We start from the raw sequence: 21,552 nt of genomic DNA, 5'->3' as shown, positions 1-21,552 counted from the left end.
TCCTGAGTGCTGGGATTAAAAGTGTGTGCCAACACAGAAGCTCTGGCCACACTTTTAGAAGAGAGGAGGGCCGAAACCAAAAACGAAGTCATTAGCTTCACATGCTGATGTCCACACACTTGAGTGAGTCCCGCCTGCCTTAGGTCCGCTAAAGAGGACCAGAGACCCCTACCACGCACGGCTTCCAGATGCCCACCGCCTGGCACATACCTGCAAAGAACAAGGAGGGGAGGAAGAAAGAGACAAGTGCTCTCCTGTAAGGACAGAGCAAGTCCACGGAATATGACTAATGCTGGGTGCTCAGGGGAGAAAAGGGAAGATGAAAAGGCATGGGTACAGAGGGGCAGGCAGGGGGGTCATCAGTGTCCCCTCATCTTGCTGAGTTGGGGCTCAAGTCTGAGGGCAACATGGAATCCATGGCGTGTTCTACTCAGAGGAGGCCCATGATACTGCCAGGCCTAGGAATAGGGAGAGCAGACAGCAGGCCATGTTGGTTCTCAGACAAGAGACCCTGGCAGTCTGGATAGCGATGGGGCATCTGGAGACAGAAAATCGTAACAAGTTTGTAAGGCACGGTTTGGTGACTGACTGGCTGTGGCCAGTGACAGAAGAAGGGGAAAAGGTTGAAGAAGGCAAGTTTCAGAGAGGTCCAGTGATGTACCCAAGGCCATGCATGAGGAAGCGGGAATGGACCCCAGGGCTGGTTCTCAATGGAAATAACACCTGACCTCTCAGGCCCCTGTCAGAAGCCCTTTTCAGAATGTGTTAGGGGCTGGAGGCCCAGGAGAGGCGGAAGTGAGGCTAGGAAGAAGGGGTGTCAAAGAAAAGAACAGTACCAAGAATTCTGTATGTCCAGCCCGAGCCCATCCCCTTTCCTTCGTCTAGGATTGCAGAGCCTGCTAAGGAGCCCATTGTTGACGAAGATGATGATGTGGCGGAAGAAAGGCAGAGAATTGCTAGTGGGGGAAACAGAACTGACATCTTAAGGCTGAACGATCTAACCAAGGTAAGGGACAGGCAGGCAGATGAGTTTGGAGGTAGGGGTTGAACCCACAGTGTTGTCTGCTTCCTTCCACGGAATGAGTGATCTGCTTGCGCAGACATCTGCTGGCCCCATTTTATGTGGCGTCACCACCTCTGTCCTGTGTCTTGTCTTCTGGAAGTACCTAGCTCCCATGCCTTGTCCCCACTGTCGTATCTGCTGGAAGCACCGGAGGCCCCTCTCCATGCTATGTCTGCACAGCCTGGGTCGCCCTCCACACCGCTCTGTGCTCACAGCTCCTCTCCCCGCATCACCTTAGTGTGCAGCCTCCTAGGGGTGGTGGTTTTCTCCCAAACCATCTTTGGTACTCTGCCCCTGGATCCCCTTCCTGCTGCATCCCTGCCTCAGATCTCAGCTCGGTTCCTTTGGATCTTGCAGATTTATTCAGGCTCTTCCAACCCTGCAGTGGATCGGCTGTGTGTTGGAGTCCGCCCTGGAGAGGTAGGTACCCTGCAGACCAGTGTGCAACGGCCTTCACAGGACTCTTCTCCCCTCTAAAGCTGTTACATAACAGGAACCTAACATAAGGCAAGTATGCAATTGTAAACTTTCTAGTAGATACATTAAAAAAAAAGACACAAAAATAGGCAGCAGGAGGGCTGGAGAGATGGTCAAGTAGTTAAGGCACTTGCCTGCAAAGTCCAAGGACCCATGTTCAATTCTCCAGGTTCCACGTAAGGCAGATGCACAAGGCGACGCAAGCGTGCAAGGTCGCACACGTGCACAAGGTGGCACATGAGTCTGGAGTTCGATTGCTGTAGCTGGAGAGCCTGGCATGCCAATTCTCTCTCACACATTCTCTCTCTCTCATTCTCGCTCATAAAGAAATTACCAAAAAATAAAATAGGCAGCTGGGCATGGTGGTGCATGCCTTCATTTGCAGCACTCACTCAGGAGACAGAGGTAGGAGGATCATTGGGAGTTCAAGGCCAGCCTAAGACTACATAGTGAATTCCAGGCCAGCCTGGGCTAGAGCAAGACCCTACCTCTAAAATTAATAAAAAAAAAAAACAAAAACAAATAGGAAGCCGGGCGTGGTGGTGCACGCCTTTAATCCCAGCCCTCAGGAGGCAGAGGTAGGAAGATCACTGAGAGTTCGAGGACACCCTGAGACTACATAGTGAATTCCAGGTCAGCCTGGACTAAAGTAAGACCCTACCTCAAAAAATTAAAATTAGAAAGTAGAGGACTGGGAGAGATCACAGTAGGTAAGAGCACTTGTGGGGCAAGCATGAGGACCTGAGTTCAACCCCCAGCACTCAGGTGAAAAGCCAGACATGGCCCCGCAGTCTTATAACCCCAGGGCTCAGCACGGTAGAAACTGGGGGACCACTGGGGCTTGTCAGCCAGTCTAACTGAAAAACAAGGAGCTCCAGGTTCACTGGCTGTCTCAGAGAAATAAGATGGAGAACTCTGAACATGTGCACACAAGGAACACACATTTGCACATACATGCATGCACCATGTATACACATACACATGCTCCACAGGCACGCCAAAAGTAAGAATAGGTAAAATTAAGTTGTTATTTTTAAAAATACATTTATTTATTTATTTATAAGAGAGAGAATGAGAATGGGAGTGCCAGTGCCTCCAGACACTGCAAACAAGCTCCAGACACATGTGCCACCATGTGCAGCTGGCTTACATGGGTTCTGGGGAGTCAAACCTGGGTCCTTAGACTTCACAGGCAAGCACCTTAACTGCTAAGCCATCTCTCCAGCCCCTGATTTTACTATCTTTATTTGACCCAATATAGCTAAAATATTATCACGTCAGCATGTCATTAATGTAAAACAGTACTGAGGTACTTTGCACTGTTTCTGCTGTTGCTCTGAGTCCTCAAAGTCCAGCATGTTTTACCCTGAGCACCTGTATCAGCTTCAGCCTTGTTGCTGGGACAAAATGCCTGACCAGAGGTTTGTAGAATAAAGGGCTTATCTCAGCTTACAGTTTTGAGGAGAAATCTCTTCTGGCAGGAGCAGACCCCTGGTGTCACATCTTCATATCAGCAGAGAGGAAGTAGAAAAGCCCAAGCTAGGCTCAACTATAGTGTAATATTCCAAGGCCCACCCCCAGTGACACACCTCTTCTAGTAAGGCTCCACCTCCAAAAGGTTCCACAGACTTCCTAACTAGTGCCACCATTTGGGAATTAAGTATCCAGACACAGGAGTCTATGGGTGATATTTTACATTCAAACCACCATAGCACCCCTGTCAAGAGAGAGTAGATGTATTCTATGTCAGTACCCACCTATGGCTAAGAGTCTCAGTAATGGCAGCCCAGGTCTAAAAAGCCTCCCTCAGCTTCCATGCCAACCTGAGGCCTGGCATTGTAGGCCACTCTATGGTATCCAGGGCAAGGCCAGTTCTGTGTTTTTTTTCCTAGTGCTTTGGCCTCCTGGGAGTGAATGGTGCTGGCAAGACAACCACATTCAAGATGCTCACTGGGGATACCACAGTGACCTCAGGGGATGCCACTATAGCAGGCAAAAGGTGAGTTCCTGTTACAGTGTGTCCTGGGCCATGTCACCATCCAGCCTAGAGAAAGTGGTTCTCAGATCCTATGTCAAGTTGACTCTGAGACCTAGAAAGATCTGTGAAGAAAAGGAGACCTCCCACAAATGCGTGCTCCAAAAATCACAAGACATGGATCCACTGGAAAACTGAATTAACTGATTCTTAAAGGAGTGCTCTGTTTGCATGGATTCCTCTGTGAGAGAAACTTCTTACTCTCTGTGTCTTCTTGCAGCATTTTAACCAATATTTCTGATGTCCATCAAAACATGGGCTATTGTCCTCAGTTTGACGCAATTGATGACCTACTCACCGGCCGAGAACATCTGTACCTTTATGCCAGGCTACGGGGTGTGCCAGCAGAGGAAATCGAAAGGGTAAAAAAACAGTTTCTTTGGCCACATAGAGTTTGATAAGCCACATGCCTGCCTTACAGGGTGCATTCATTTAGAGTTGGGAACTGGAGCACACAATCCATTCATTCATTCCCACGCTGTGTCTACTGTGAGCCAAGTACTGTCCTAGAAACTAGGAATGTTACAGTGAGCAAAATAGAAAAAAAAAAAATCCCTACCCTTCTGCACAAGATAATGCATGTGTTTGTCCTTTTACCCAGTAATCATACAGATGTAAATTTACCAGATAGATACATATCTCAGTACAAAATGCATGTGCACAAGATTATTCATTGCAATTATAATCACAAAATACTAGATAGTGCCTAAATATTTAGGCACAATTGATTGGATGAACAATTTATAGTGTATTTAGAACAGTAGTCGATTGGATGAATAATTTATGGTGTGTCTTAGCTAGAACGGAAGAAAGGATGGTATCTGTGTACTGATAAGGACTTAATTCTATTATTAGTAAACCAAAAAAGCAAAGTGCATAAGAGAGCATGTGGAATAATACCTGGGGGGAGGGGGACTGGTATTAAGGAAATTTGTTGGATTAGTTTGCAGTACTCCAACAATAGCTGTCTGCAAGCTTGAGAATCAGGGAGCTGCTCAGTCCGTGAAGCTGGATGCCTCAGCAGTCCCCATCTGGAACTGAAGGCCTGGAGGCTTCTTGGAGAGCTGTGGCCTTTGGTCCACATTAGAAAGCCAAGGAAACTTCATTCCAATGCTGACAAATAGCCCAGCAGACAGATGCATGGGCAAGTAAAGGCACTCACCAATATGCAGTATAGGCAGCCAGGCAAGAAGAAACGGGGCTTCGGGGGATAGAGCATGGTCTCAGTGTAGTTTAGGATGACCTGAAACTCCTTCTGTAGCCTAGACTGGCTTGGAATCCAAGATGATCCCCCTACCTCCCAGGTGCTGGGATTAAAGGCATGTGCTACCTCACCCATCTGAAATACTACTTTTTATATTAAAAAGTAGAAAATAGAAGAAAACTTACACATAACTTTCTAGCTTTACAAATGGGATATAAGAAACTTAAACTAGAAAACAAAGAATTTGATGAACATGAGAAAACAGAGAAAATGGAAGGGAATAATACTCCTCTGAGGATGTCTTTTTGTTCACTTTTGTAGCATATTCAAAAATAAAACTAAGCTGGGCATGGTGGTGCATGCCTTTAATCCCAGCACTCGGGAGGCAGAGGTAGGAGGATCGCCATGAGTTCGAGGCCACCCTGAGACTCCATAGTGAATTCCAGGTCAGCGTGGGCTAGAGTGAGACCCTACCTCAAAACACCAAAATAAATAAATAAAACTGAATCAGCCAAAATGAGAAGGGGGTACCGATAAAAACAAAAAGAAAACCTAACAAGAATATAAATTGAGACAATTGAGCTCAATTCTATTTCAAATAAATAACATACTCATCTAGAATGGACATAATTGATGAGCACTGGACTTGGCTGCCCTCAGTTGTGGGCAGTGTAGAGTAAGGAACAAAGAACTTTAGTTTCCATGCTGTTCGGAATTTGTTTGCTTTTACTTGAGTATGGACAAGCAATTCCAAATGGCTTTAGATGCATTTTGAGATTGAATGAACGCACTGGTGTCTGGGGATCCAGCATCTGCATTGTGGAAGAAATGACAGGAAAGGGGAAGCAAGAAAGAACTCACGAGGGCTCACATTGCTGGGGTAAACATCCAATCCGACACAGCTTATGGGAGGAAGGGTTTATCTCAGCTTATAAACCAAGGAGAAACTCCAGTGGTGGAAGAAGCTGGCTCCCTTTCCTAGCTCCGAGCAGAGAGAAGCAACTGCAGCAAGCAAACACCAGCTAGCACAAACCGCCAGAGCTCAGACTCTCTCTCCGTACCTTTGGGCTGGACTCCAAGATCCACCCCCAGTGACAGCTCTTCACCCACTGGACATTCAAAATTCAAGCTTGAGTCTATGGGACCATATATTCAGACTACCACAATGATGGGTTGGAATTGGTGATAGCCTTGTAAATTCATGGATTGTTCATGTGTGTTTATGCATCATGTATATATGCTCACATGTAATACATACATATGTATGCACACATAGATGTAGATGTGTGTGCATATTTGTAACTCTTCTGAAAGGGTCAAGGTACAAAAGTACCCAGTTGCAATGAGCACACTTATTACCAAGTGTTTACTCTTGATACCACTCCCCACTAAAGAGAACTGTGACTCTTCAAGTAAGTGACTAATTCCAAGTCTGGAACACCTCACTTTGACAGAAAGAAAGGAAAGTCTTAAAAAAAAAAAAACCTCTTTCCCTCTCTCTCTCTCTCTTCCTCCCTCCCTCCCTCTCTCTCTCTTCCCCTCCCCCCCCCCCTAAAAAGGCAGGGGGCTGGAGAGATAATTTAGCAGTTAAGGTGCTTGCCTGGGAAACCTAAAGACCCATGTTCAACTCTCCAGATCCCACATAATCTAGATGCACAAAGGTGAAGCAAGGACAAGATTGCACATACCTACCAGGTGGTGCAAGCATCTGGAGTTCATTGCACTGGCTGAGGCCCTGGCTGCCAATTCTCTCTCTCTCTCTCTCAAAATAAAATAAGAAGATAGAGCATGTTACAGGAAACATGGGTGCCATCTTGAAAGGTTCCCAAGGGCCAAATCTGGAACAGTTTAAGCATCAAAATAATTGATGACCCTTGTATGAAAATGTCCTTATAAAGCTGGGGTTATAATTCAATAGTAGAGGCTTACCTAAAAGGCACAAAGACCTAGGTTTGATTCCCAGTATTGTGAGAAATTTAAGAGTCTTTGTGATACCCAGTAGCAAGTACAATGACTATGCACCATTAAAACTTTAACTGCTCGGACAGCTGACAAGCCATTGGGAGAAAACCAGTGAATGGAGTAACCTACTGTTACCTGATAGGTAGATAAATAGGAAGACAGGAAGGAGCTTGCTTACAACCAAGCCCTAAGAGCTAACTATTGGTTAATATTGATAAGCTCCACAAGTACGCATTACATGCCCAAGACTACAGATGTGGCCTTGTGGGGAGAGGGACTGGGGCCCTCTATCATCTCAAAGAGACCCCCTGAACTCTTCCTCTTGCACACCTAGCCTCGGTGCTGGGCACTGGGGGGAAACGCTGCCCCAGTCTTTAGAGGGCTATAGGCTGTTTCCCAGGGGCTGCAGCTGTTGGGTGTGGGGCTGAGGCAACCCCACTGGGATCACTGGTCCAGAGTGGAGAGGAGACTTGTCTGTCCTTAGAGCACATGTCACAGAGGTGGTCCTGCTTCAGCCTGGCTGTGTCTGCGATCAGAGAACCTAGAGCTTTGAGCTGCACCCATCTGGCTTGTTCACTTGTTCAAATTTGCAGAGTGCAACGTCTTTCTCCCTTCCTAGGTTGCCAACTGGAGTATTCAGAGCCTCGGCCTGTCTCTCTATGCGGACCGCCTGGCCGGCACGTACAGCGGAGGCAACAAGCGGAAGCTCTCCACGGCCATCGCGCTCATCGGCTGCCCGCCGCTGGTGCTGCTGGTGAGGGCATGGCCACCTGCGGCCGCCTGCGGCTCGGCTCGGGGCTGGGTGAAGGATTCGGGCCCTGGGCCTTAGGAAACGCAGCAGTTGGCACTTGCGTGGCTTTGCTTGTATGTTGGTATGTTCCTTTTGAGCGCAGCAGCCTGATGTTCACTGCTCTCCAGCAAACAAGTCACGGGACAGCCTCACCGAGGGCGTGGGAAGTCTCCTGAGAGGCTGGGGGATGTTGTAACTACCCCAGGGAATTGGTGGTATCTGGCCAGAAATTACTCTTGCCTGAGGTGGTCTGTGTAGGGTCCACAGTGGACAGGAGCATCGATCTGGCTGAGTGGCTTCCCTGGCCATCACCTGAGCTGGGCAGGGCCTGAGACCTCCAGGCCTGTGCCATCTGAAGTTTATGAGAACATGGAGGGCACTGGAGAAGTCACTCCCTGCCTCTTTACCAGCATACTTGCAGCCCCTCATCCCCTTTGAAGGGTAAATTTGCTATTACCTTTTACTATTTACTTATTTATTATTTATGGATTTATTGCCATCACCATCAACAACCTTAATTCACTCACAGGCTACCATGAGTCCACAGGTATCCATCATGTTTCTATCCTCTCTGATTCACCTCCTGCCTTCCACCGCCATGCCTGGTAGCTTCGTCTTGCCCAACTTCAGAGACCACTGCTGCTTAAGGGACCTTAACCCAGGAAGAATGTAGTGACAGAGAAAGGCCAACTCCATGTCCTCACCCCCACATTATCTCTCCCCTCCCACCCCCACAGGATGAGCCCACCACTGGGATGGACCCCCAGGCACGCCGCATGCTATGGAACACCATCGTGAGCATCATCCGAGAAGGGAGAGCCGTGGTCCTCACCTCCCACAGGCAGGAGCTCCCCAGGGTGAGGAAAGGCGGATGGGAGTGTGCCCCCCACATACGCTGTCTCACCTCCTCTCTTGCCCCGTAGCATGGAAGAGTGTGAAGCACTGTGTACACGGCTGGCCATCATGGTGAAGGGCACCTTCCGGTGTCTGGGCACCATTCAGCACCTGAAGTCCAAGTAAGCAGACCATGGGGGGCACACCCTTTGCTACCTTCTATGGGGTGCAGCCAGGTCTTGTGGGCTCTACAGACAGCTGGGTCAGTTGCCCCTTAGCCCACAGGAAGAGGCTCCAGTGACAGCTGGGCCTCATGCTCTAAAGGAGATTGGGAAAGCCACTGGGCTAATGAGAGGCTTTGTATTGAGCCAATTGCTCGTGGCTGAAGGTGGGCAGGGGTCCTTGGCTATGGGGGAAGGTGTTCCAAATGGGTCATTTTCAGGGATGACTGGATGAAGAAAGGCCACTGTCTCTGACCCCATGTAACTCCACATGTATCTGTAGATCCAGGACCCCCCCCCCCAACCTATTTCATGAACATCCACAACCAATGAAAGAATAATTAAGACACCAAAGAACTTGAGAGTCACATTTCCTTTCTAAACTATTATAGGCTTTTGAGATTGAAAAGTGACCAAATGTTTTATGATGAGCCAGTAACGTCAGTGATCTTGAGCAGGATTATCTGGTCCTATAAACTTTTGTAAACAATTCCTTATTATTTATAGATTGTATAACAAAGCTAACAATCAGTTAAAATGAAATTATCGTGATATTGCCATGTTCCTTTGTGTCCTGAAATGCCTGGGAAAGTGGATTTATAGCCATTACTCATGTACTTAATGTACTGTCAAGAGCCTAGAATATAAACCATCAAGATAGACAGGAAAGACTCCACCTTAGCTACACCGAGGCACAAGTCTTGGTGAGCCTGTGCAAGCATTGCCTGAAAAACATCCTTCATACACATCGAAGCAGAAAGGTCTAGTGTATAAGGTATTACTGGAAAATGGACATTTGGCCCCAACTTATTGATTGATTGATTCTTTTTGTTGTGTGTATGTACACGTGTATGTGCATGTTCACATGTGTGCAGGTACATGTGTGCATGAGTGTTCACGTATGTGTTCATGTGTGTGGAGGCTCAGGTGTCATTCCTTGGGTGCCATTCACCTCTTTTGGAATAGGCTCTGTCATTGGTCCGGAGCTTGCCAAGTAGACAGACTGGCTGCCTTCCAAGTACTGGGATTACAAGCACGTGTGACTGCACTCGGCATCTTCATGTGGTGCTGGGGACTGCGCTCAGGTCCTTATGCTTTCATGACAAGAACTTCACCAGCTAAGCTATGAACCTGGCCTTGACCCTGATTTCTTGAGCAAATACAGCTTGGAGACTACATAGATAGCTATGGGGGCTTCAGCATGTGAAATCATCACACCTGTGTCCCTCTGTCCAACTGCTAGAGGACATTCCTCTACTTTTCCGTTATTCCTCTAGATCCTCATGATAGAAGAGGTGAGGGGTGGCTGGTTTACTGGAGCTAGAAGGTAAATGACATCTTACTGTATAGAACCACCCCAGTTCATAGAGGGAGCTTTGGAGTAATTCATAACTGACATGCTACAATCCCTGACGTAGATGTGTCCTGTCACCAGCTGGCAATGCTGGGGGACCATGATGCTTCGTCCATGTGAGGGTAACCAGCAAACCTAGTGAGGGGCAGGGAGAAGCACCATGGCCCTGCAAACTTGAGCTGACCCACTTGCTGTCACTGTGGCCAAATACCTGAGAAGCCAGCTCAGAGGAGGAAAGACTGGCCGGCTCCATTGCTTTGGGCCTGGGGCAAAGAAGAACATCATGGTGGTGGTACAGGAGGCTACTCAGCAGCAGCCCAGAAAGAAGAGACTGACTTCAAGAGTATGTCCCTGGGCTAGGCAGATGGCTTGGTGGTTAAGGCACTTGCCTGCAAGGCCTAACGAGCCTGGTTCAATTCCCCAATACTCATGTAAAGCCAAATGCACAAAGTGGTACACGCATCTGTGTGCCAACCTGTGGCACGAGAGTTGAACAGACCCTGAAGGAGGGAGCGGGAATGAACCTGAGACAAGAACACAAGGAATGGAGCCAAGACAAGTTCTGATCAAGGCTCAAGTTTATTCAGGCAGACACAAGCTTATATACAGAAAATAAAACTTTCTCCAAACAGTGCCTTCATGTCTGAAGTCTGCTCCACCAAGGCCGCTGATGCCTCTGTGTCTGAAGTCTGCTTTACCAAGGCCATACGATAAGCCTTTGTGCCCGGAGATCCAAGCCAGCTGCAGTTCCCACGGCCAAAGAGCAGCTATAGCTCCCGACACATCTGGAGTACATTTGTAGTGACAAGAGGCCCTAGTGCACCCATTCTCTCTATCTACCCCCCACTCTCTCTCAAAAATAAATAAATAAAATATTTTATAAAAAGAGTACATTCCCATAATCTACTTTCTCCACCCAGGCCCCACTTCCAGTCTGTTCAGCAATGAATTCTTCTACCTGTCAAGAGAGAGCTCTGTCATCAACCACTCCTCAAGCTCCTATCTCTAATCAGTGCCACACTGAAGCCCAAGCCTTCAATACATGAGTCATCAGGACACATGTATTCAAGTCACAGTGAAACTGCATTTTATTCTGGACCTTTCCCCAGGAAGTAATACTTTCCCAGGCCTTTGTTCCTCCCTGGCAAGTCTTATAAAAGTCATCTAACTCTTGTCACCATCAAGTATGCACCAGCCAAATGCCTCTATGGGGGCCACAGTGGGCTACAACCACCTTCAACTTCAACAAGTGTATATGTCTCATTTTACCACACAGACATTCAGCTGTCCACACACTGGTAGTGGTTTCTCCACGATCATGACTTTTCCCTCCCAGTTTAAACATGCAGAGCCGGTTATTGCCATGGGCCTTTAATCCCCACTCTGATGAGTCTATTCTTTTTGAGAAGATACATTTTATTTTTATTTATTTACTTGAGAGTGACAGAGAAAAAAAAATGGGCATGCCAGGTTCTCCAGCCACTGCACACAAACTCCAGACGCATGCGCCACCCTGTGCATCTGTGGGTCCTGGGGAGTTGAACCTGGATCCTTTGGCTTTGCAGGCAAGCAACTGAATCACTAAGCCATCTCTCCAGCCCTGATGAGTCTGTTCTTTTCCTACCGATTGCCGTGGCACTAACAATGCTGTGCTGCCCTGTGCACCCCCTAGATTTGGAGATGGCTACATTGTCACAATGAAAATCAAATCCCCGAAGGATGACTTGCTCCCAGACCTGAATCCCGTGGAGCAGTTCTTCCAGGGCAACTTCCCCGGCAGCGTGCAGAGGGAGCGGCATTACCACATGCTGCAGTTCCAGGTTTCCTCCTCCTCCCTGGCCAGGATCTTCCAGCTGCTCATCTCCCACAAGGACAGCCTGTTCATCGAAGAGTACTCAGTCACGCAAACCACGCTGGACCAGGTGAGTCCACCCATGGGACTGGGCACAGAGCAACTGATGCCAACTGGGCCAGAGTTCTCAGTGTGAGCTGCAGCTGACTTGAGAGGCTTGCAAGCTAGCTCCAATTTTTACAAAACTGTGATTTTGTTTTAACTTATGTTTTTTAACTAATTTATTATTATATTTTGGTTTTTCGAGATAGGGTCTCACTCTAGCCCGGGGTTAACCTGGAATTCACCATGTAGTTTCAGGGTGGCCCCAAACTCATGGTGATCCTCCTACCTCTGCCTCCCAAGTGCTGGGATTAAAGGCGTGCACCACCACGCCAGGGTAATTTATGTTTTTAAAGTTTTTGTACATGTATATGCTGTATGTTGAGTCTATGTCCCTTCATACCCACTCCCCTCCCTATGGTTCCTGTTGTCCCCTAGCCAGTTTTACTTCAATGTTAATGTTATTGATTTATATAGGATTTTATGTATCTGTATAAAACCTGGGGCACAAAAGTGAGAGATAACACAGTGTTTGCTTTTCTGAGATTGGGCTAGCTCCCTTAATATGATTGTCTCAAGTTGCATCCATTTTCCTGCAAACGACTAAACTTCATTTGTTTTTTAAAGAAGCAGGCAGACATATCTGGCAGGAGGTAGGGTTTTGTTTACTTATTATTTATTTATTTATTCATTTGAGAGAGGGGGAGGAAGTGAGAGAAAGGAAGAGGCAGATAGAGAAAGAGAGAATGGGTGCACCAGGGCCTCTAGCCACTACAAACAAACTCCAAATGCATGTGCCACCTTGTGCATCTGGCTTACATGAGTACTGGAGAATCGAACCTGGGTCCTTAGGCTTTGTAGGCAAGTGCCTTAACCAATAAGCCATCTAACTTCCATTGTGTGCATTTATAAACCACGTTTTCCTTATCCATTCCTCTGTTGTCTGGGTCACCTAGGTTGGTTCCATAATTTCACTATTGTGAATACTGCCACAATAAACACCGGACAGTCCCAACTTCAAACACGCTCTTCATACACTCAGGCAAACTTGGCAATTCAGAAGCGGTCAGCCGGCAACATTTCAGTCATCAGCAAACCTCACTGACTTCTTACATCCTATTTCCCTTATGGGCTACTTCATGTTGGCTTGTTTGTGATGGGGACTTTTTCTTTCTTTCTTTCCAGATCAACTTTTGTCATGTGTATTTCACATATAACAACATCGATCTATTTTAATTATACAGTTTAGTGAATTTTTATAAATGTATACTTTGCATGGGTTCATAATCAAATTTTGTTGTAGTAAAAACAGATCATAAAATTTGCCCGTGGGGCCATTTTTAAGTTTACAGCTCAGTGGCCTTGGGCTGGGGATGTAGCTCGGTGATAAAGCACTTGCCTGGCATGCACGGAGCCCTGGGTCCATGCCCAGCAGCACACACACGCAACCAGCTCCCAGCTCAGTGGCATTAGGTACAGGCGTGTACTCACACAGCCATCGCCTGCATCCGTCTCCACGGCTCTCTTCATCTCGCTTCACTTAAACTCTCCACCAAGCACTACCTTCCCACACTTTCCCCCAGACCACCAGAGCTCCTGACAACTACTGTCATACTTCATGTTCTTTTTTAATATTTATTTTTATTTATTTGTCAGAGAGAGAGAGAGAGAGAGAGAATGGGCACACCCAGGCCTCTGGCCACTGCATATTGAACTCCACAGACATGTGCCACCTTGTGCATCTGGCTTACATGGGTTGTGGGGAATCAAACCTGGGTCCTTAGGCATTGCAGGCAAACATTTTAACCACTAAGCCATCTCTCCAGCCCACTTTACTTATTTTCAAGACAGGGTCTTGTGGTACATGACCCTGCCTCAGCATCCTTGATGCTGGGATTGCAGGCTTATGCCCACACGTGGCTCATTCTGCTTTCCATCTCCAAGATGGCACTGACTTCTCCAGGTGCTCAATGCAAGCAGCATCAAATAGGGTTTGTCCTTTTGTGACTGGCTTGTTTCACTTTGCACAATGTCCCCAAGGGACATCCATGATGTGGCACACGCCAGAATCTCCTTCCTTTCAAGGCTGAATGACACTCCCTTGTACATACACACCCCATTTTACTCATCCATCCATTCCATTCGTTCATCAGTGAACACTTAGTTGTTCCTGTTTATTTTTATTTATTTATTTGATAGAGAGAAAGAGGAACTAAGAGGAAGATGAGAAAGAGAGAGAGAATGGGAGTTCCAGGACCTCCTGCCACTGTAAACAAGCTCCAAATGCATACACTACCTTGTGCATCTGGCTTTACATGGGTACTGGGGAACAGAACATGGGTACTGGGAATTGAACCCAGGTCATTAGCTTTGCAAGCCAGTGCCTTAACCACTGAGCCATCTCTCCAGCCCTGTTCCTGCTTACTTTATTTTATTTTAGTTTTTTGGTTTTATGTTTCTTGAGGTGAGATCTCACTCTAGCCCAGGCTGACCTGGAACTCACTCTGTAGTCCAACTCACAATAATCCTTCTACCTCTGCCTCTGGCATTAAAGGCATGTGCCACCATGCCTGCGCTTTTTTGGTTTTTAAAAAACTTTCTTAAAGATCTTTCAAGGATGTGATGGACAAAGGTAAGTCTCTGCCTGTAGAGAAACTGGTTCACCAGTTCACTGGCATCTTTTTGTCAGCCTTAGGCAAGTGACAGTCACATTGGACTCTGCAGTAAACAGCTTTAGGTTGTTGAGATGAACTTTCAGACTATGGAAGAGGGGACTTAATGAAGCTTACAGATCCAGGGGAAGTTTCCTACCGATAGATAAATAAATAAATAAAGCTGGCCTGCTTTCACAGGTCCAAGCAGAGAGAAAAAAAGCCACAAGCCAAATCCCACAGCACACTGTAAGAACTCCAGACACTTTGCATATCTTTAGATTGAAATTTTTAATCCACCACCATACCTTAGAACTGGACCCTAAGATCCAGCCCAGTGACACCTGCTCCAGCCAGGTGGCTGTTGATCTAAATTACAAACTGTAATAAAATGTTAACTATAGGGCTGGAGAGGTGCCTTAGCAGTTAAGCGCTTGCCTGTGAAGCCTAAGGACCCCAGTACAAGGCTCAATTCCCCAGGACCCACGTTAGCCAGATGCACAAGGGGGTGCACGCATCTGGAGTTCGTTTGCAGTGGCTGGAAGCCCTGGCGTGCCCATTCTCTCTCTCTCTCTCTCTCTCTCTCTCTCTCTCTCTCTCTCTCTCTCTCTCTCTCTCTCTCTGCCTCTTTCTCTCTCTGTCTCTTTCTCTCTCTGTCTCTTTCTCTCTCTGTCTGTTGCTCTTAAATAAATAAATAAAAATAAACAAAAAAATTTTTAAAACGCTAACTATATTGGAGGCCATCTATTCAAACTACCACAGACTCCTTCAGCAGAATTATGACCACACTGCATGTGAAATAAGAACAGAGGTCAAGGACCTTTCCACAGCTGCCTTTTCAGAGGATTGGCACTCTGCTGGCTGCACCTCCCTGCCTTGGTGCCCCATCCTGTCATGCCCAGAGCCCTTTGATCCCTGCTGCAGCCACTCCCTTGGCTTGACTCAGGAATCCAAAACACAAGCCCTGTCCAGGACAGCGGTGGGCGGGCTTCTATGGAAAGGAAGGAAACAAGCCACTGCATAGGTGAGCGCAGGGGTCCTACCTTTCTAGAAACTTCTACTCACTCTTGCTCTTTCTCATGCTTCCAGGTATTTGTGAACTTTGCTAAACAGCAAACTGAGACTTATGACCTCCCTCTTCACCCTCGAGCTGCTGGAGCCAACCAACAAGCCAAGGTAGTCCTGGTGCCCCTTCCTGCCCACAGCCTGGGGCAGGGCCTGCTGACCCCTCAGACAGGCCTCCTGCAGAAAGCCCCACCCAAGCCATATCACCACCTCCCTTCTCTTTCCTACCAGTTATCAGATGAAAGACTTTTCAGCCAGTAGCTGTATGGGTCACCCTTGTAACCTGAAGACTATTTGCATGGTATCCGGGAGTCATTTTGAAAGGCATCTTCTCACATGTAAAAACAAACAAAACCCTCAAAATTTGAATTTTAGAAATAAGAAGCAGGGCTGGGTGGGATGGCACGTGCCTTTAATGCCAGCACTGGTGGGGAGGGGGTTGCTGAGGTAGGAGGATCACTGTGAGTTCAAGCCCGACCTGAGATTATTTCCAGGTCAGACTGCTCTAGGGCAAGACTCTACTTTGAAAAACAGAGAGAGAAGCCAGGCATGGTGGTGCATGCCTTTGATCCCAGCACTCGCGAGGCAGAGGTAGGAGGATCACTGAGTTCGAGGCCACCCTGAGACTCCATAGTGAATTCCAGGTCAGCCTGGGCTAGAGTGAAACCCTAACTCAGAAAAAGAGAGAAAGAGAGAGAGAGAGAGAGAGAGAGAGAGAGAGAGAGAAAGAAATAAGAAGCAGGGGAGGAGAATATATTCAAACATTTTGGCTACTGTGATACTGACATATACTTCTGGTCATACAGTTGAATTTAAAATAATGGGAACCGCCAGGCGTGATGGTGCACACCTTTGATCCCAGCACTTGGGAGGCAGAGATAGGAGGATTGCCATGAGTTTGAGACCACCCCGAGACTACACAGTGAATTCCAGGTCAGCCTGGGCTAGACTGAAACCCTAACTCGAAAAGCCAAATGTATATATGGGAACTGTCACTGTTTCAGTGGTGACATGTCCGGTCAGAGCAAGGGCTAGGGTGGGCTTTAGGAAGGGGTCTTTGTTCTCCATGCAGTGTCCAGAGGGAGGAAGAATGATACAAGATCCAGGACTTGGCCTGTCCCAGGGATGGGGGCTTCCAGGCCTGCCCTGGCACAGTGCCCATGTGCGGAGCTCACCTACTTCTCCCAGCTTCCCATGTGAGGAGAGAGCTAGAGAAAATACTGGAACAGATGTCAGTGGTCAGGTGCCTTGGCTTTAGCATGGGACTTTAAAGGGTCAGATAACTTGGCCACTCTCTCCTGACTTACCCGGAGAAGAACTCGATTCAGAGTATTTTTCCAAAAAACACAGGTATGAAATATCTTATTTCTCAGAGAGTCCCCACTTCTCCCAGCCAATCTTGATTGCAAGAAAAACCAAATACAGCCAAAAACTGAAATGTTCCCTTCAAGACAGTGTAGGATGAATGTTTCCCCTACTCCTTGGCCAGAAGAAACCTCATGGCTCCTGGCAAAGTTCACTCCTCCTCTCCATCCGTCACACCCCAGAGAATCCAGAAACAGCCACATAAAGATACTTAAAAAACAAAAAACAAAACAACAACAACAAAAAAAAAGGTGCCTGTTGGGGAAGGTTGGTTTGCTGATGGCCTAGTCACTGCTTCGCATCCATAGATCTTGTAGCTGCTGTTGACATAAGGAGAAAAGTTACTCTTCAAATTCACATTCTGAATCCAGTTTGTAACAGAGAGGACATAGTTGGATAGCAAAATTGTTGCCTAGAACTACCGATGGTCACTTTGCCACACTGTAGCATAGTCATTTATTTTATTCACTCACTTACTTACTATACAGGATTTCACTGTGTAACCCAGGCTGGCCCCAAAGTCATGATCCTCCTGCCTCAGCCTCCTGAATGTTGGCATCATCACAGATATGAGCTGCCAGACCCGGCTGCATATTCTCTCTCATAGGGCTAACACCAAATCACGTCTGGTCCAGGCCATGGGCACTTGCGGTCTGTAATCTGGAGTGGTTAATGCCAAATTCATCAACCTTACTGGATATGAGCATACTAGTACTGTTTTGCTTATAAATGCTAGCAAATCTGCTATAACACATTGTTTTTTGTTTTGTTTTGTTTTGTTTTGTTTTGTTTTGTTTTGTTTTTTCAAGGTAGTGTCTCACTCTAGCTCAGGCTGACCTGGAATTCTCTCTGTAGTTTCAGGGTGGCCTCGAATTCACGGCACGGCAATCCTCCTACCTCAGCCTCCCAAGTGCTGGGATTGGAGACATGTGCCACCACGCCTGGCCATTAAATTTGTATATTTTATAATGACTTTTTTATTCAGAACCTAACTCTGACCTTATGATATTCATCTCCACAAAAATTTGCACAAATTATCTGTATAGCATTGTATATAAGTCTGTTAGGAAACATAGTAATTGTGTCCCTGTTTACATTATACCACTTTAAAATAACTTTTCTTAAAGTACCCTGCAAACAAGAGGAAGGTAATTCTGTCAAGGAGCTCTAGAGAACATTCCCACCTTGCTCCTGTACAAACACAAAAGCCAGGCTTCAGGAGGCTCAGGAAAGTGATGGCTGCGGAACCCTAGGTTTTGAACAAGGACTGAACAGATGCTTTTTTTTTTTTTAACCTAGAAATCTGCGTATCGGGAATGTTTTAGGGCTAGAGAGATGGCTCAGTGGTTAAGTGTGCTTCCTGTGACAGCTGGGTTACTGTAACCCCAGCCCTGCAAGGGAGCAAAGACCCAAGAATCCGTAGAGCTCCTCAGGCTCCAGACAGAGTAAAAAGAGAGGCTCTGATATGAACACATGATGTGTTCATACAGTAAATTCAGAATTACTTAAAAACATGCACACACACACACACACACACACACAGAAGGAGAGACTCTGGCTCAAGACCAGGCAGAGAATAACGAAGCAGGATACCAGGGTTCCACCCCAGCCACCTCATATGGGGAGCCATAAGGGCACATAAGTGTACATAAGCCACACACATCGTACACACATTACACATGTACACACATAAGCAAAAAAAAAATAATTTGGGGGGAGGTCGAGGTAAGGTCTCACTAGCCCAGGCTGACCTTGAATTCACTATGTAGTCTCAGGCTGGCCTCAGACTCACAGGGATTCCCCTACCCTTCCTGGGGACCGAACCCAGCACCTTTTAATTGCTAGGCAAGTGCTCTACCACTGAGCTAAACCCCTAACCCCAAGTTGGATTTTTTGTTGTTGTTGTTTCTGTTTTGTTGTTGTTGTTTGTATGTTTGTTTTTTGAGATAGGGTCTTGCCTAAGCTGACCTGGAATTCAGTCTCAGACTTGCCTCAGACTCATAGCGATTCTCCAACCTCAGCCTCCAGTGTTCTGGGATTAAAGGCATGCACCACCATGCCTGGCAAAAATATTTTTTAAAAGAAGAGTATTTGAGCATTCTTCAAAGGACTTGGAAAACATTTCTGGGGACTAGGTTTTATATGGTCTCACCTGTTTCATGAAAACAGATTAACATCAAGGTTGATAAGTGAATGGAAGAGAGAGGATCAGCCAATTTAGAAACATCCTAAACAGGCTGTGTGACCATTACATTTGCTTTATACAATCAGGAGCAGCTGCGGGTAATGTGTGATTGTTAATTTTATACACTGCTACAGTTTTTTCATGTCATATTAGCCTTATCAATTAGACCCATAAGTTCTTTTCTTAATTGTTTATTTGAAAGAGAGGCTGGTAGAAAGAGAGAGAATGGATACACCAAGGCCTCTAGCCACTGCAAATGAACTCCAGATGTGTACCCCACCTTGTGTATCTGGCTTTATATGTGTACTGGGGAATTAAACCTAGGTCCTTTGGCTTCACTGGCAAGCACCTTAACCACTAAGCCATCTCTCCAGCCCTAAACCCATAAATTTTCTTTTCTTTTTTCTTTCTTTTTTTTTTTTGGTTTTTCGAGGTAGTATCTCACTCTGGTCCAGGCTGACTGGGAATTAACTATGTAGTCTCAGGGTGGCCTCGAACTCTCAGCGATCCTCCTCCCTCTGCCTCCCAAGTGCTGGGATTAAAGGCGTGCGCCACCATGCCTGGCTTAAGCCCATAAATTTTTAAGTACCTGTAGCCTTGACTGGGTCCAGTGTGCCTCCTCAAAGAATGTTCCCAGCCCTAAATGCTGTCCTACTTGACTTATTAATAGGATTGTGATTTGAAACCACAAATTTGGATAAAACACAGTTTGCATAGACTAGGAAGGCCCACCTCAACCCTCTCCTTCCCATGCTCCCTCACCCAAAGCTGGGGTTAGATCAGGAATTTAGCCTGCACTCTATGACAGTGTGTCTTAAGTTTAAAAGGTCAGGTTAGAAAGGCCCACTTCTTGGGCTGGAGGGATGGCTTAGCAGTTAAGGCATTTGCCTACAAAGCCAAAGGACCCAGGTTTGATTCCCCAGTACCCATGTTAGCCAGATGCACAAGGGGGCACATGTGTCTGGAGTTTGTTTGCAGTGGCTGGAGGCTCTGGCGTGCCCATTCTCTCTATCTATCTTTCTCTGTCAAATAAATATATTTAAAAATAAAAAAGAAGAAAGGTGCACTTCTCAAGGGTATGGACATAGTGTTTGAGTTTGACCTGAATTCACTCTCCTGAACTCCATTCCAATCTCTCTTCATGTTCCATATCCCAGTCAGATGTTCCTAATTCCCAGGAGCCACTTCTAGGGGAAATTGACAAAGAGAAGTCTGTTCTCAGGGCTGATCTCCATCATGATTCCTGGGCTTTTAAGCCAGCAAGGGCTTAAAACTTGCCTGGAATAAAAAAATATAACTTGGAGACAGGCATGGTGGCACACACCTTTCATCCCAGCACTCAGGAGGCAGAGGGAGGAGGATTGCTGTGAGTTCGAGGCCAGCCTGAGACTACATAGTGAATTCCAAGTCAGCCTGGATTAGAGCAAGACCCTACCTTGAAAACAAAAAACAAAAAACAAAAAACAAAGGCACTTGGGATTTTAGGAGTTTAGCAATTGCAAGGGGCTGGGTTCTGTCCCCAGCACAAGGAAATAAACAACTCGAAGGATCCTGAATGTCCTAAGGAAGGAGCACTGAGGGTGTGGCCTCCCTCTACGATGTCACCACATGCACAGGGACTTGAATCCCTGTCACAAATGTCTGGATCGTAGAGCTGGGGAAGCTGAGAGGGGATCTCATCCGATTGTGTCACAGGCACCCCAACATGACCCTTGGCCCTGGGGCGCTGACAGAGTTCTGGTACGTCAGCTGAGCTTGTCCACACTATCTGAAAGCAGTCGCTCCACTGCTCTGGGAAGCCGAGGTGATGGTGACGAGTGTCCCTCTGATCCCGTACAGGTCTGAGCTCCTCCACGCTGCTCTGGCACACCACCAGAAGGGACATCGGGACAGCCAGAAGTGCAGCGGCCTTCGCCCTCCTGGCCATCTGGACAGCTGACCGGCATCAGCAACTGCTTGGGCACACACGGAGCCTGCAGTGGACCTGCGGAGGCTCCCTTAGGAGGAAATCAAAACTGACTGGCTAGCTGGAACTCATGGTGAACCTGTCCTGACCTGACCTGGCCAAACAAACACAGTCACGTTTCATGTAGACCACAGGCGTAGAGATTCCTGTCCTTCCCACTGGTAGCTTTGAGCTCCGCATCACTTTCATGTTGAGTGGGGTTGGCTTTGTGTGCGCTGAGAGGAGGATGCATGGAGGCATTGCTTTGAAAGAGAAATAAAATGCAAACACTCTACTCATGAACTGTTCGTGAATCCCCGTGGTGTCTTCTCCATCCCGGTGTCGTTTCAGACCTTCTCTGAGGGCAGGGGCACCTCCAAGTTGCTGTGAGTGTTTGCAAGAGTTTCCAGCACAATCATGGCAAGATCCTAGAGTAGACACGAATGGGCTCACCCTAACATTACATATCAACTCTTCAAAGGGTTTGAGGAAAGTACCTGTTTTCTT

At 46.9% G+C, this 21,552-nt stretch overlaps 1 protein-coding gene across 1 annotated transcript in view; it reads left to right on the top strand.

Annotated features, from left to right (window-relative positions):
• Nucleotides 1-21,340, top strand: part of Abca4 (ATP binding cassette subfamily A member 4) — a 124,033-nt gene extending 102,693 nt beyond the window's left edge. The window contains exons 35-44 of the mRNA XM_004663937.2: nt 886-1,006; nt 1,421-1,483; nt 3,433-3,539; nt 3,796-3,937; nt 7,361-7,495; nt 8,269-8,372; nt 8,455-8,547; nt 11,613-11,862; nt 15,575-15,661; nt 20,940-21,340. Coding sequence (XP_004663994.2) covers nt 886-1,006; nt 1,421-1,483; nt 3,433-3,539; nt 3,796-3,937; nt 7,361-7,495; nt 8,269-8,372; nt 8,455-8,547; nt 11,613-11,862; nt 15,575-15,661; nt 20,940-20,945 — 1,108 coding nt within the window. The 3' untranslated portion in view covers nt 20,946-21,340. The remainder of the gene's footprint in view (nt 1-885; nt 1,007-1,420; nt 1,484-3,432; nt 3,540-3,795; nt 3,938-7,360; nt 7,496-8,268; nt 8,373-8,454; nt 8,548-11,612; nt 11,863-15,574; nt 15,662-20,939) is intronic.
• Nucleotides 21,341-21,552: the final 212 nt, after the last annotated feature.

The sequence above is a fragment of the Jaculus jaculus genome, chromosome 19 (genome assembly GCF_020740685.1).
Source record: "Jaculus jaculus isolate mJacJac1 chromosome 19, mJacJac1.mat.Y.cur, whole genome shotgun sequence".
NCBI classification, from domain to species: Eukaryota; Metazoa; Chordata; class Mammalia; order Rodentia; family Dipodidae; genus Jaculus; species Jaculus jaculus.
This window is presented reverse-complemented; position numbering and strand designations above follow the sequence as displayed.